The sequence below is a fragment of the Lutra lutra genome, chromosome 3 (assembly GCF_902655055.1).
Source record: "Lutra lutra chromosome 3, mLutLut1.2, whole genome shotgun sequence".
Taxonomy (NCBI): Eukaryota; Metazoa; Chordata; class Mammalia; order Carnivora; family Mustelidae; genus Lutra; species Lutra lutra.
In genome coordinates this window covers 118,821,337-118,837,802 of record NC_062280.1, presented here as the reverse complement: position 1 = coordinate 118,837,802, position 16,466 = coordinate 118,821,337, and the positions used below count along the sequence as shown (strand labels likewise).

Below are 16,466 nucleotides of genomic sequence, written 5' to 3'. Positions count from 1 at the left end.
TTAATGATCTAATTCTTAAAGGATAATTGAGGTCATTTAAGAGCAGATCATTTGACCAGATAGTCCAAGTGAATTTTCTCATTGCTAATTACTGTGTAGGCTGAGTCTGAGGGCCCTTAGATGCCATCCCATTGATATTTGAAAGTTTTCTTGCCTCTGAGCCCACAGCTGTCCCAGGCCAACCTGGTAGCCTTCCTACTCTAAACGTGGGTCAACAATTTCTCCAAGCGGTCCTGGTTCCTTATAGTGAAGAATGTAGAGATCAGGATTGGGGCATCAGGGTTTCAGGCCAGATTTGTGGGTGGTACTGATCTTAGAGAGAACTTCAGAGGACAGAGCTGAAAAACAACTTCATTCAGTCATTCTATCTATCTATCTATCTATCTATTCCTCCATCCAGCTATCTAACATTATAGGATTCCTCTTTAAATTCTTTTCTTTTTAATGATTTTAAAAAAGATTTTATCTAGTTATTTGTCAGAGAGAGAATGAGCCAAGCAGGAACAGCAGCAGGCAGAAGGAGAAGCAGGCTCTCTGCTGAGCAAGGAGCCTGATCTAGGACTCCATCCCAGGACCCTGAGATCATGACCTGAGCTGAAGGCAGACACTTAACCGACTGACTAACCCTGGTGTCCCTCCTCTTTAAATTCTTTGTTTCTATGGTTATACCTTATTTTCACTTATGATGAAATCTTTTTTTTAATGGTGAAATCTTCATGCCGAACAAACCCAACACATATATTTGATTTATCCAAACAAAAAAGCTTAAAAATAGCAATCTATTGGTATGAAAACTAAACCACCAAATGAAACTCAAGGTTTTTTTGTTTATTTGTTTTGCTTTGTTTTATTTTGTAATTCTTTTTTTCCTTAGAATATGTCCCAGTAAGTATGGTCTCTAGAGTCACTTGTAATTCCTATTTTGTATGGTTACATAAGAACCAATTTCAATTTGAAGTGTTGATATTTAAAGAGCTGTGAGTTCTTAAAAGCTAGCAACTTTTAACTTCTTGTCATTTCTCAGTGGTAATACTGAGCTGGTAAAAGAGTATAAAAATTAGTCCTAACTGACTTTATGAAATGAGTGGAAAACACAAGTATTTCAACCACTGGAGTCTGTGTCAAGTTCAATGTAGCCATTATCTGGCCAATTTTCAATGGCTGAATACTTGGCTAGATGTGCAAGGTCTCTAATAAGAAAGTTTTGGCTGTACAAACCCATTCTGCCTAATAGTATTTAATTTCTAGTAGTATTAGAATCTGCATATTTTTATGTGCTTAATTCTAACTTTATTAAGTTTTCTCTAGTATTTTTTTCCAGCATTTGTGTCTCATACTATATAAATTCAACTTCCAGATACTAAGTAGAATTTCAGAAATATGTAACTTAGGAATGTCAAGATCAATTTCAATTAAGTAAAATAAAATAAAGAAGAATATATCAGATATTACACATTTATACTTTAGCCAGGAGTTTACTGTGAAAACCTCTCACCAAATGTACATGGATTTCAGACTACCCAAATTCCATTAGAATCAATTTATAATCACCAGCTTTTAACATTTAGAGAAGTCCAAAGTCTAGTTTGGAAAGAAGAAACCACATTAGATATTGCAACAGAGAATTTAATATGGAGAATTAGTTCGATAGTTCTTGGAGGACTGAAAAGCAGAGAACACTGAGGTAACAGTAATATTAGGACATGGTTATGCTCCTAAGATTCTAGGAATGCAGGGAAATTTTGGGAACTAGAAGGTTGGAGGAGAGGCCCAGTGGAATTGAGACTTAAACCTCTTGGGCAGTGGTCATGCCTCTGAGAGGGATGAAAGGCAGTGTCTAGGAGGGCCAAAAAAGCTGGAGATGGAAACAATAGGGGTCACTGATGCCATTGCTAGGATGACGCTAACAGGATCAGCAAGGGAGTATTCTCTCCTCCTTCTGCCTTCCATTTTTTCTCTAGTGCCCCAGTTGGTAGAATTTCATAGGAAGCCAGCTTCAACATCATAATACAGAATATAGGAGGCTGGATTTGGGGTGGAGAAACAATTGTTTAATAATTGGGTTTGGAGCAGATACACAATAGTCCAATAACCACTGGTACAATCCAAACACACTCTTCTACACATACTTGAATTTCTTTGCTGCAATAGTAGAGACTGTTTTTTCCTGAGAAGATGCAGTGTTCTTTCCCACAGAGATGCTCTTAATCTCTGCACAAAGGGTAGATAGAGCAAGTGCTAACAGTCACTGTATCCATCTCAGGGCAACAATTTCAGTATCTGTCTCTAATTCAGTCTAAGCTCACCTGAAAATTCTGTAACCTAAATTGTAAAGGTAAGCACTTACCAACAATCCTTACATAAAATAACAGGGGAAAAAGAGGAGGAGGGTAACGAAATTAGATGACACAAATATATACAGATAAAACTAAGAAAAAATTGCATAGACCGTATGGTCTTCATTTCTGTTACTTGTCATGAATATAATATTTATTACTTCCTTTCCAAGTACTTGTCACAAATTCACCTTTGTACTGCATCTCAGCTGATCAAGGTTTGTGTGGTGTGTGCGTGTGTTTTTTCCACTAGGTGGGGGTGGGAGTGGGGTGAATCAAACACTTATTCTTGAAGGATGCAAATCATCCCAAATCCTACCTCATGGGATGCCTGGGTGACTCAGTTGGTTAACTGCGTGCCTTTGGCTCAGGTCATGATCCCAGGATCTTGGGATTGACCCTGTGTCTGGCTCTGCTCAGCGGGCAGCCTGCTTCTCCTTCTTTCTCCGCCTGCCCCACCCCCTCTTATGCTCTTGTGCTCTCTCATTCTCTCTGACAAATAAACAAAATCTTTAAAAAAAAAAACCAACAAACTCCTACCTTAAAAAACTTTTATTGAGGTGTAACATATATATATAATATAATGCACTCATTTGAGTGTATATTGCATTGAGTTTTTTTAAAAAAGATTTTATTTATTCAAGAGAGAGAAAATAGGGGGAGGAACAGAGGGAGAAGCATGTTGAGCAGGAAACCCTAAAAAGGATTCAATCCCAGGAGCCTGAGATCATGACCCGAACCAAAGGCAGATGCTTAACCAACTGAGCCACCCAGGTGTCCCATTTCAGTGAGTTTCGATAATATGTATACCTGTGTAACCACTATCCTAATCAAGATATAGAATACTTCTATCAATCCCTAATTTCTCTTGTGCCCCTACTGAGGCAATCCCCTCTAATCTCTAGGACAAGATATCCCTATGATTGGTCTTTTCTGGAGTCACATATAAATTGAATCATTTGGGGTGCCTGGGTGGCTCAGTTGGGTGACTTGATTTTGGCTCAGGTCATGATCTCAGGGTTGTGAGATTGAGCTCCATGCTGGGCATCGTGTCTGCTTAAGATTCTCTCCCTCTCCCCCTTCCCCACTGCCAGTGCATGCATGTTTTTTCTCTCCCTAACAAAAAATTTTATAAAAAATTGAATCGTAGATACACTCTTCTGCATCTGACTTCTTTTCTTTTGCTCAATAGAATGTTATTGGGAGTCATTTGTGTTGTTGAATACATAGGTAGGTTGTTCTTTTTTTTTTATTGCTGAGTGGTATTAAAGTGTATGAATATATCAAAATTTGTTATTCTATTCCCCCATTTAAGTTGTTTCTAGTTTTTGGCTATTACGAATAAGGCTGCTAAGAATATATTTTTACACATCTCTGTGTGGATCCTTTTTATTTTCCTTGAGTAATATCTAGGACTGGGATTGCTGAGTAGTGTGGTAAATACGTTTTACTTCACAAGAAATTTCCAGGTTGTTTTCCTAACTTGTTGTTCCATTTTGCATTCCCACCAGCAATCTGTGAGAATTCCATTGTTCCACATCCTTACCAATGCAAGTATTTTCAGTGGTTTTGATTTTAGGCATTTTGTGGCTTTAATTTAAGTTCCTCTGATGACTTATGATGTTTAACAGGTTTTCACTGCTTATTAACTATTAAATATATCTCCCTTAGAGAACTGTCTCTTCAAATCTTTTGCTCACTTTTTAATTGGGTTGTTTCTATTTATTTAATCATTTATTTATTTCATTTAATACAAAATACAAACTCTACCATGACAAGTCCCTAGAGGAGCTGGTCCCAGCCTGGCTCTCTCATACTACATTTTACCTCTTTGCCCACTGTGCTATAGCTATGTCGGCCTTCTGTTTGATTCTCACATCTGGCAAGATCACTGCTAATCTTTATGTTACCGAATCCTTCTCATCAATTAGTCTGCAGCTAAAAAATCATATTCTCCAAGAAGATTTCTATTCACTTTAAAGCAGCACCTCTGTGGTCTCCTTCTGGATGCTCACTATCCCATTACCTCTTTCCAGTTACTTAACAGAGACTACCGAGCTCTGAAATTTTCTTATCCATTTACTTATTTCTTGCTGACTTCCTCCATGAAAGCAGGATCTTGTCAAACTAATTCTCACCTAGCAAAGTGACTGGCATAGGGTGGGGGCATAACGCAAGTATATATTGGCTGAATGAATGAAGTCAAACTCTCACTATTTGCAGATGACATGATACTCTATGTAGAAAGCCCAAAACACTCCACCCAAAAAATAGCTAGAACTAATACATGAATTCAGCAAAGTCACACAATATAAAATCAATGTACAGAAATCTGTTCCATTCCTATATATCAATAACAAAATGGAGGAAAAAGAAATCAAGGAATTGATCCCATTTGCAATTGCAGCAAAACCAATAAGATACCTAGGAATAAACCTAACCAAAATGGTGAAAGAGCTATACTCTGAAAACTGTCAAACACTGATGAAAGAAACTGAAGAGGATACAAAGAAATGGAAAGATATTCCATCCTATGAGTTGGAAGAACAAATATTGTGAAAATATCTATACTACCCAAAGCAATCTATACATTTAATGCAATCCCTATCAAAATACCAACAGCATTTTTTACAGAACAAGAACAAACAATCCCAAAATTTGTATGGAAGCACAAAGGACTTCTAATAGCCAAAGCAATCCTGAGAAAGAGAAACAAAATGAGAGGCATTATGACTCTGAATTTCAAGCTGTATTACAAAGCTTGTAGTCATCAAGACAGTATGGTCCTGGCATAAAAACAGACACATAGATCAGTGGAACAGAATAGAGAACCTAGAAATGGATCCACAACTCTTTGGTCAACTAATCTTCAACAAAGTAGGAAAGAATAGCCAATGGAGAAAAAGAGAGAGTCTCTTCAACAAATGGTTTTGGGAAAACAAGACAGCCACATGCAGAAGACTGAAACTGGACCATTTCCTTACACCACACAGAAAAATAAATTCAAAATGGAAGAAATACCTAAATGCAAGACAGGAAACCATCAAAATCCTAGGGGAGAACACAGGCAGCAACCTCTTTGACCTCGGCCATAGCAACTTCTTGCTAGACACATCTCCAAAGGCAAGGGAAACAAAAGCAAAAATGAACTATTGGAACTTCATCAAGATAAAAACCTTCTGTACAGTAATAGAAACAATCAAGAGAACTAAAAGGCAGCCTATAGAATGGGAGAAGATATTTGCAAATGACATAACTGATAAAGGATTAGTATCCAAAATCTATGAAGAACTTATCAAACTCAACACCCCCCAAAAAAATCCAGTTAAGAAATGGGCAGAAGACATGAATAGACACTTTTCTAAAGAAGACATACAAATGGCTAACAGATGCATGAAAAGATGTTCAACATCATTCATCATCAGGGAAATACAAATCAAAACCATCCTGAGATACCATCTCACACCTTCAGAATGCCTAAAATTAATAACATCAGAACAACAGATGTTGGCAAGGATGTGGAGGGAGGGGAACACTCTTGCACTATTGGTGGGAATGCATACTGGTGTAGCCACTCTGGAATATAGTATGGAGATTCCTCAAACAGTTAAAAATAAAACTACCCCACAATACAGCAATTGCATTACTAAGTATTTACCCAAAGGATACAAAAATGCAGATTTGAAGGAGTACATGCACCCTGATGTTTATAGCAGCACTATCAACAATAGCCAAACTACAGAGAGAGCCCAAATATCCATTGACTGATGAGTGGATAAAGAAGATGTAATCATGTATATATATTTCTCAGCCATCAAAAAGAGAGCGAGGGAAACAAACCATAAAGAGATTCTTAACTCTAGCGAACAAACTGAAGGATGATGGAGGAAGGAGGGTGAAGGATGGGCTAGAGGGGTGATGGGTATTAAAGAGGACACTTTTTTAAATGAACACTGGGTGTTGTATGTAACACTGAATTCTACTCCTGAAACCAATATTGTACTGTATGTTAACTAACTAGAATTTAAATAAAAATTTGAAAAAAAATTTGAAAAAAATATATCTTTCGGCTATTTAAAAAGTTGTGATAATGTATATACAACATAAAACTTGTCACTGTTTTAAAAAATTAAATTTAAAAGCTGTTTTAAAAATTATTATTGAGTTTGAGAACTCTTTCTACATTTTGCAAACAAGGCCTGTAATATATACCTAATTGAAAATATTCCCTCCCCCCCAGTTTGTGGCTTATCTTTTCATTTTCTTGATCTTGTCTTGAAAAAGCATAAGTTCTTAATTTTGATGAAGTCTAATTTATCAACTTTTTATTTGCCTGTTAAAGTTTTTGTGGCACACCTAAGAATCTCTGCCTAACTCAAGGTCACAAAGTTTTCTCCTATGTTTTCTTTTAGATGTTTGTGGTTTTAGTTTTCACATGAATGGATGATAGTGTTTTTATATATGGTGGGAGGCTATTATTATCATTACTTATGCATATCCAATTGTTCCAGCATCATTTGTTGAAAAGATTATCCTTCGCCATTGAGTTGCCTCTATACCTTTGTTGAAAATCAGTAGACTGTGGGGGCACCTGGGTGGCTCAGTGGGTTAAGCTTCTGCCTTTGGCTCAGGTCATGATCTCAGGGTCCTGAGATCGAGCCCCGCATCAGACTCTCTGCTCGGCGGGAGCCTGCTTCCCCCTCTCTGCCTGACTCTCTGCCTACTTGTGATCTCTCTCTGTCAAATAAATAAATAAAAAAAAAAGAAAAAAGAAAATCAGTAGACTGTGTATATTTATGGATGGGATCACAATCCCAGACTCCCTCTTCTATAATATCTGAGGCCATTTTTTCCCATATTTGGGGGGTGGTGATGTTTTGCTTGTTTAAGGCAGGACTGTAAGTCTGGTTTCTATTATTCCATCTGGACCAGAAGCAGAAGCCCTCTGTACCATAATCTTTAAAACTGTTTCTTATTGATAGATAGTCATCATGATTTCAATGTCTATTTTAACACTATATTAAGAGTCTATATATTTTAATATTTTTATTCTATTTTATTTCTATTCTGAAATAAGCCATTTTGTCTATCTTCATTTGTAGATAACGAATTTCTATATAACGGATCTGTAGGACTGCAATTGCAAATCTAAAGTACATACTTTTAAAATTTTGGTATGTCAAGAACTGTGAGGGGTCTGAGATTTTCATCTTATTACAAACTAATGAATTAGCTTGCTGCAGTTTTGTGGAAGCTGACAGGAGACATGAGACTCCTGGATTAGAGATGAAAGACCATGTTACTCACAGCAAAAGCAATGACCAGAGTGTGAGCATATTTACTTCAGTTCTTGGAGCCCCAATTCCCACAGGGTTACACAGAGGGCCAGATGACTGAGCATTTGCAAGGGACCAAGGGACTGGCACTTGTTTAGCTTAGAGCTGACACTGTGGTGAGCAGCAAACAAGCCAGTCCCCTTCTACCCCAGAAGGGACCAGTTACAGGGTACTCACTTTGTAGGAGCCTTGATTATTTAGCTTTCTCGGTGCATAGCTACAGAAACTGCTTAGCATCAGGAGATGGATAAGTCTTGCAGTCTGCTCTACTCAGCAAGAAAGTGCAGGAATGCCCAGGACTCATGGCTGACTGCTCTTTCAACAACACTTTTTCTCCACAAAGGAGAATATGCCAATATAAGCCTGCCTTCAGTTGAGTATTAAGGGGTTGTATGTCTGAAACCCTTCATTCCCAATATGGCTATTTTACCAATCTTTGTAATTTTAGCTATTTTGGTGGGTGAAAGATGAGTTATCTATTTTGTATTACTTTTCATTTATCTTAAGCAAGTTGAGCTCTTTGTTTCAGATGTCTATTGAAACTTTGTGAAATTGTTTTTTAAAGCCTACCCCTCCCTCTGACAATCCTCCTTCCATGTTCTGACTGGAAGAAACAAAGGAAGAGCTCCATTTGTCATCTGAGTAGGTCAGTGATACTTGTGTTTTCAGCTTGAGCACTCTCTAATCCTCATGAATTGGATGACTGTGGTATTTCCCTTCAGCTTGTGTTGTGTGGACACAAACTGTCATGAGATGTATGATGCTCTTTCCCTTTGGTCTGTTTATTTGCTCTTTGGTATTTCCTTTCTGTCATACATAAACCTACTCGGCCTCTGGAAGAAGGAAGTGCAGTTCAAATAATTCCCATTCCTCACAGTCCCCTTAGCACAGTATAGTGGGATCAAACACGTCTTCCAGTTTCACAGATACATACATTTAGAGCTTTCCTGATTTCCCAAAGTTCTTGGGTCTCAGTTCTTATCTGTGGAGGATGGCAGCGAGGATCTTTCTAGAAACGAATTATGAGCGTAAACTCAGCAATAACCGCCCTCAGTATAAAGACCCGAACTGGTATGTTTTGAAGAGGTGCTAATATTTTCAAAGAGGAAGTTCTACTGCTAGTTTCTTTGGGGTACTTTAGTGGTCAAGCCTTGTGCCGGCCTGGAGGTGCCCCTTCTATGTACACTGATTTTAGGGTGCACAGCTGAAAACCAAAATATGAAAAAATGAATTGCTGGAGTCTGAAGGGTTGGGTCTTCGCGCTTTCCATCCAGCTTTCCCCCCAGGAGGTCCTCCCCCGGGTCAACCCCGCCAGCGTCCCTTTGCTGCGGTTCTGTGCCTAGGTGTCCGGGTGGAGGCTCCGCCTGCCACGCACCCAATGGGGACTGAGGCGGCGGGCCCGCCCCCCCGACCCGGCCTTCCCGGAGCCTATCCCGGCCCGCGCGCCCGCCCCGGCTCGGGTGCCAAGCCAATAGGCACGGGTCACGCCCCGCCCCGCGCGGAGTTCTGGCGCCGCGCGCGGCGCGGGAGAGCCCTGTAGCCCACAGCTCTTCGCACTTGCGGGGCGGTCCCGGGCCAGGTTGGCGTCGGGCCATGGCGTCCCCAGCGGCCGGAGAGGTGGCGATCATTGGCAGGTAAACGGCCCCGACCCACCGACCCACCGCGCTCTTGCCACGGCGCTGGAGGAGACCCGGGCCCATGGTGCGCCAGAACGTGGGGCCCGTGTGTCGCCGCCTTGGCTTGGGCGCCCAGGTCGCTGTCAGGTTTCAGAGGTGGAAACGGCATGGTGGAACGCCAGCCTTCAACCCTCGAGGGTTCCATGTGCCCTTGCAGCCCTCTGTGAAAGTGGCCAGGCCTGTAGGAGCGCCCGGTGGTGGCGTGGCTTTGCAAGTTGGAGCACGCAGTAGAGTGCGGTTTTGTTTCATTTCGTGCTGTTTTACCAGCAAGGTTCAGAAAGTCGACAGCGCAGGCTGCGGTGGAAATGCGGTTTGTGCAATTAGTTGAGTGATGCCAGGCCTACCAGCAAATACAAAAGACGTGCTAGGCGTTGGGTGAAAGGAAGTCTGGCAAAGATTCTGCAGAACCGTATTCTTTTTTTTTTTTTTAAGATTTTATTTATTTATTTGACAGAGAGAGATCACAAGTAGACAGAGAGGCAGGCAGAGAGAGAGAGAGGGAAGCAGGCTCCCTGCCGAGCAGAGAGGCCAATGCGGGACTCAATCCCAGGACCCTGAGATCATGACCTGAGCCGAAGGCAGCGGCTTAACCCACTGAGCCACCCAGGCGCCCCATGCAGAACCGTATTCTTAACTATTCCCACTTTATGGGTGAAAAAACAGATTATGCAGTTTGCCCCTGGTCACAGTAAGTGGCCGCGATGGGACTAAGCCAGTAATGAGGGTCCTTTGGCAGTCCATGGACAGGGCTGCCTCAGGCGTGAGGATGTGTATGTTCTTGTCCCCAGGGGTGTCCCTGGGCGGCAACAGGTGCTTAGAAAACACACGGGGGCAATCCTAATTCATTCCTGATTCGTGGAGAAAGTGCCGCTTTGGGAGGGTAACGCTGGAGCTCAGAGTTTGCTAGCGTGTGTCGGTTTAGTAGCCTAAATTCTTTCCAAATTTTTCTGGTTTGTTCCCCCACCTGGTCTTTTATAACTTCTGCTATTTTCATTAAAGAAAAAAAAAAAGGTTGCATTGATAGGCTATCATAGCAATCTACAGACATAATACTTGCTATTTTAGTTAGAAGCACCTTTTTGGGAGTGGCTTTGTGTCTCTTTATGCCACTGAGGTGTTGGCCTGCCTGACCTGCCCACCAGCGACAATTCCAGTGTCAGGATTTTTCCTTTAGAACTTATTGAAAAAAGGAATCAGGGTGCTTTTGTCAGCTTCCTTTTGGTCACAGAACAGTGCAATTAACTGAGCCTTTGACCTTTACAGGCATGTGGATGTGTGTGGCTGCCTGGTGAAGGAATATAAAAGTATATTTTAAAAGCGTACTTTGTATTGGGCACAGTGACTATGCTAGACTTGCATTTCAGTTGTCCAGGGTCGAGGGTTGGAGTTTTGTATATCTCACACCATGAGTTGGAGTGTTATTCTGCTTTCACCTAATAACTGTTAGGTGGAGTTTGGAATTGACTGTGCCTATCTGGCTCTGGTTCTTTCATGAGGAGAACAGTGTTTCAAGAGGGTACTGGGATTAGTGAGTCAGCTTATTTCTGATTCCCTTGAGGGAGGTTGATAAGGAATTAGACGAGGGCTGGCAAACTTTAATGACTGCAGGAACTGACACAGGATAGAAAGCCCTTCCTGTCTATTCCATACCCTCAGCACCTCAGAAAATACCTGTCTCTGCTTCTGGTGTAGTGCTGCTTTCCTTCCCTTCATTCCTCTCCCTTTCCTCTCTGTTCTTCCCCCTCCCATCTCCCCTTACTCACTTCCTCTGTCTTCCCACTCTTCACACCTCCCCTTTCTCTCTGTCTCGCTCTCTCTTCTGGCCTCATGGGTGATTCCAAGGAACATCGGTTTACAAAATGGGACTGGGGAGTGTAAATTAATTCCCTAAAACCTGGTTGAGTTTAATTTTTGGATTTCAACAGACCAAATATACGTATTCAATTTCAGGGACATATTGGAACCATTGATTTTCCATCTTTTCCTAGTAATTACCAGATTCACTCCTAAAAGTACTTGCTAGAAATACAGTCTCTATTTAATTCTTTTCCATTGATTTTTTTTTCATAAAGAACACTCTTTTTTTTTAAAAGGTATTTACATATTTGAGAGAGGGAGAAAACATGAGCAGGGTAAGTGGAGGGCTCCCTGCAGAGCAAGGAACCCTACTCGGGGCTCAATTCCAGAGCCCCAAGATCACAACTGAGACACCCAGGTGCCCCCATAAAGGACACCATTCATCATGGCCACTTAGCTTTCCTGTGAGCATCCAAGGCAAGTCCCTTCAGACAGGTGGGCTTGACAGAATAGGAGTGTCTGAAGAATTAAGAAAGAAGAGAAAAGCCTCTTGGCTGTGGGAACATGAAGAAAGGGGAAATATGGTAATGGCAACTTTAAAAAATGGGAGTAAAAGTGGGTTTCCTGAAGGCATTTGAGTGGTGCTGTATTTGAGTGGTGTTCTCAGGCTTTCATATCTCTTAGCCCTAGAAGTCTGCAGGGGAACTTACCTTCACATAATACTATATTTCTGAATAACTGAAGTATGAATTTTACATTCACATACATGCTGCATTGTGTTTACCCAAATTTTAGGCCTTGAGCTTGTTTTAAAATAGGAACCGATCTGGGGGAGAAGACCAACATTGTCATGTTCCTGGGCCTCAAGTGTGCTTTTTCTCCCGTGCCTCTCTCTCTTTTCATTGAGCACACTTATTTAGGACTGAGCTCAGCGGCCCATCTCCTTCCGGAAAAGTTCTGATTCCAGGGCCTTCCCCTTAGGGTACAAACTATCATTACCAGCTGTGTAGCCATCATGCCTGGTCCTAGTAGACTGATGTTTGAGCTTTTATAACAGAGATTGCTTTTTTTTCCCTTTTCTGATACACAGTGTGAAGGGCTTGTTAGGATATTGGGTTTTTTCCCTGTTTTTTTTTTTTAATTGAGGTAAAATTGGTATATAACATTATATAAGTTTCAGGTATACAGCATTATAATTTGTTATTTGTATACACTGCAAAGTGATCACCACAAATCTAGTTGCCATTCGTCATCGTACAGCTGACCCCCTTTCCCAATTTTGCTCACCTGAATCCCTGTTTCTCTAAGAGTTCAGATTAGTTTAGTTTGTTTTGTTTTTTAGATTCTACATATAAGTGAAATCATATAGTATTTGTCTTTGTCCAGCTTGTTTCACTCAATATAATACCTTCAGGTTCTGTCCATGTTGTCACAGATGGCAAAATCTTTCTTTTTTATGGCTGAATAGTATACGTGTGTGTGTGTGTGTGTGTGTGTGTGTGTGTGTACCATATCTTCTTTATCGATTTATTCATAGGTAGACACTTAGGTTGTTTTCATATCTTGGCTATTGTAAGTATTGCTTCAGTGAACATAGGGGTGTATATATCTCTTCAAATTAGTGTTTTTTGTATTCTTTCGGTAAGTAACCAAACCTTGAAATAGTTGGATTGTATGATATTTCTATTTTTAATTTTTTGAGTAATCTCCATACAGTTGTCCGGAGAGGCTGCACTAATTTATATTCCCACCAATAGTGCAACATAGGTTCCCTTTTCTCCACATTCTTGCCAACACTTGATGTTTCTTGAGTTTTTGATTTTAGCCGTTCTGATAGGTTTGAGGTGATATCTCATTGTGTTTTTTTTTTTTAAGATTTTATTTATTTATTTGACAGAGGCAGATCACAAGTAGGCAGAGAAGCAGGCAGAGAGAGAGAGAGAGGAGGAAGCAGGCTCCCCGCTGAGCAGAAAGCCCAATGCGGGGCTCCAACCCAGGACCCTGGGATTATGACCTGAGCCAAAAGCAGAGGCTTTAACCCACTGAGCCAGCCAGGCGCCCCTCTCATTGTGTTTTTAATTTGCATTTCCCTGATAGTGATATTGAACATCTTCTCATGTGTCTGTTGGCCATTTGTATGTTTTCTTTGGAAAATGTATATTTAGATCCTCTGCCCATTTTTTTTTTAAAGATTTTATTTATTTACTTGACAGACAGAGATTACAAGTAGGCAGAGAGGGAGGCAGAGAGAGAGGAGGAAGCAGGCTCCCTGCTGAGCCAAGAGCCCGATGTGGGGCTCGATCCCAGGACCCCTGGAATCATGACCTGAGCTGAAGGCAGAGGCTTTAACCCACTGAGCCACCCAGGCGCCCTGCTTTGCCCATTTTTTAATTGAGTTGTTTTTTGTTATTGAGTTGTAGATTTTTATATATTTTGGATATTCACCCCTTATTGGATATATTATTTGCAAGTGTCTTCTGGCATTTGGTAGGTGTCTTGTCATTTTCTTGATGGTTTCCTTTGCTGTGCAGAATCTTTTTTAGTTTGATGTAATCCCACTTGTTTCTTTTTGCTTTTGTTTCCCTTGCCTTTGGCTTCAGCTCCAAAAAAAGACATTGCTAAGACTATGTCGGGGAGCTTACCACCTAGGTTTTCTTCTAGGAATTTTGTAGTGTAAGGTCTTAAATTCAAGTCTTTAATTCATTTTGAGATAATTTTTGTGTATGAGATAGTGGTCCATTTTCATTCTTTTGCATGTGGCTATCCATTTTTCCCAATGCTATTGAAGAGACTGTCCTTTCCCAATTGTATATTCTTGACTCTGTTGTCATAAATTAATCAGATATGTATGGGTTTATTTCTGGACTCTATTCTGTTCTATTAACCTGCATGTCTTTTTTTTTTTTTTTTTGCCAATACTGTAGTGTTTCGGTTACTATAGCTTTATACTATAGGATGAAACCAGGGAGCATGATACCTCTGGCTTTGTTCTTTCTCAAGATCCCTTTAGCTTTTTTAGAATTATTGTTATAGTTCTATGAAAACCCCATTGGGCTTTTGATAAGATTGCCTTGGATTTGTAGTTTGTTTTGGGTAGTGGGGACATTTTAACAACGTTAATTCTTTTATTTATTTATTTATTTATTTATTTTTTTTTTTAAAGATTTATTTATTTGACAGAGAGAGATCACAAGTAGACGGAGAGGAAGGCAGAGAGAGAGAGAGAGAGGGGGAAGCAGGCTTCTTGCTGAGCAGAGAGCCCGATGTGGGACTCGATCCCAGGACCCTGAGATCATGACCTGAGCCGAAGGCAGTGGCTTAACCCACTGAGCCACCCAGGCGCCCCAACAACGTTAATTCTTTTAATCCATGAGCATGGAATATCTTTCCATTCATGTGTGTATTCTTTAATTTCTTTCATCACTGTCTTAAAGTTCTATTAAAGTGTATTGAAGTACACAGGTCTTTCACCACCTTGGTTAAATTTATTCCTAGGTATTTTATTCTTTTTTGTTGCAATTGTAAATGAGATTAAGAAAATAACTTCTCACAGCACCCAACCACCCTCTCCCTCCTCACTCCCGCTGGCAACCCTCAGTTTGTTTTGTGAGATTAAGAGTCTCTTATGGTTTGTCTTCCTCCTGATCCCATCTTGTTTCATTTTTTCCCTTCCCTACCCCCAAGCCCCCCACTTTGCCTCTCAACTTCCTCATATCAGGGAGATCATATGATAATTGTCTTTCTCTGATTGACTTATTTCGGTCAGCATAATACCCTCTAGTTCCATCCATGTCATTGCAAATGGCAAGATTTCATTTCTTTTGATGACTGCATAGTATTCCATTGTAGATATATATACCACATCTTTATCCATTCATCTGTTAATGGACATCTAGGTTCTTTCGATAGTTTGGCTATTGTGGACATTGCTGCTATAAACATTTGGGTACACATGCCCCTTTGGATCACTACGTTTGTATTTTAGGGTAAATACCCAGTAGTGCGATTGCTGGGTTGTAGGGTAGCTCTATTTTCAACTTTTTTTTTTAAGTTTTTTTTTTTTTTTTTTTTGACAGAGATCACAAGTAGGCAGAGAGGCAGGCAGAGAGAGAGGGGGAATCAGGCTCCCTGCTGAGCAGAGAGCCTGATGTGGGACTTGATCCCAGGATCCTGGGATCATGACCTGAGCTGAAGGCAGAGGCTTTAACCCACTGAGCCACCTAGGCATCTCTATTTTCAACTTTTTGAGGAACCTCCATACTGTTTTCCAGAGTGGTTGCACCAACTTGCATTCCCACCAACATTGTAGGAGGGTTCCCCTTTCTCCACATCCTTGCCAGCATCTGTTTTTTCCTGACTTGTTAATTTCAGCCATTCTGACTGGCGTGAAGTGGTATCTCATTGTGGTTTTGATTTGTATTTCCCTGATGCCGAGTGAGGTGGAGCACTTTTTCATGTGTCTGTTGGCCATCTGGATGTCTTCTTTGCAGAAATGTCTGTTCATTTTTTCTGCCCATTTCTTGATTGGATTATTTGTTCTCTGGGTGTTGAGTTTGATAAGTTCTTTATAGATTTTGGATACTAGCCCTTTATCCGCTGTGAAGTATGTAAACCTGGTGACTCACAGACCTGTACCCCTGGGGGTAATAATACATTATATGTTAATAAAAAATAAAAAAATTTTAAAATGGTTGATATTTCTGAGAAAAAAAATAACTTCTCTTCTGATAGTTATTAGTGTGTAGGTGCAACAGATATATGTATATTGATTTTGTATCCTGCAATTTTACTGACTTCATTTATTCTAACACTTTTTTGATGGACTCTATAGGGTTTCCTAAGTATGGTATCCTGTCATCTGCAAATGACATCTTCCTTTCCAGTTTGGAGGTCTTTTACTTCTTTTTTACATCTTCCTTTCCAGTTTTACATCTTCCTTTCCATTTTGGAGGTCTTTTACTTCTTTTTCTTGCCTAATTGCTCTGGCTAGGACTGCCAATACTATGCTGAATAAAGGTAGTGAGACTGAACAATGATCTTGATCTTATTCAAGATCCTGTTCAATTATCCTGCCAATTCTGATCTTAGAGAAAGTTTTCAACTTTTCATAGGTGAGTATGATGTTAGTTGAGCATTTGTCATAATTGGTCTTTACTATATTGAGGTATGTTTCCTCTATACTTTGTTGAGAGTCTTCATCATAAATGAATGTTGCATTTTGTCAAATGCCTTTTCTGCGTCTATTGAGATGATCATATGATTTTTGTCCTTTATTTTGTTAATATGGTGTAACACACTGATTGATTTGTGAGTATTGAACC

General features: G+C 40.3%; 1 protein-coding gene across 2 annotated transcripts in view; it reads left to right on the top strand.

The window, feature by feature from the left end:
- Nucleotides 1-9,158: 9,158 nt before the first annotated feature.
- CRYL1 (crystallin lambda 1) overlaps nucleotides 9,159-16,466 on the top strand; it is a 147,666-nt gene continuing 140,358 nt past the window's right edge. For both annotated transcript variants that reach the window (XM_047722857.1, XM_047722861.1), the window contains exon 1: nucleotides 9,159-9,306. In XM_047722857.1, coding sequence (XP_047578813.1) covers nucleotides 9,266-9,306 — 41 coding nt within the window. In that variant the 5' untranslated portion in view covers nucleotides 9,159-9,265. The remainder of the gene's footprint in view (nucleotides 9,307-16,466) is intronic.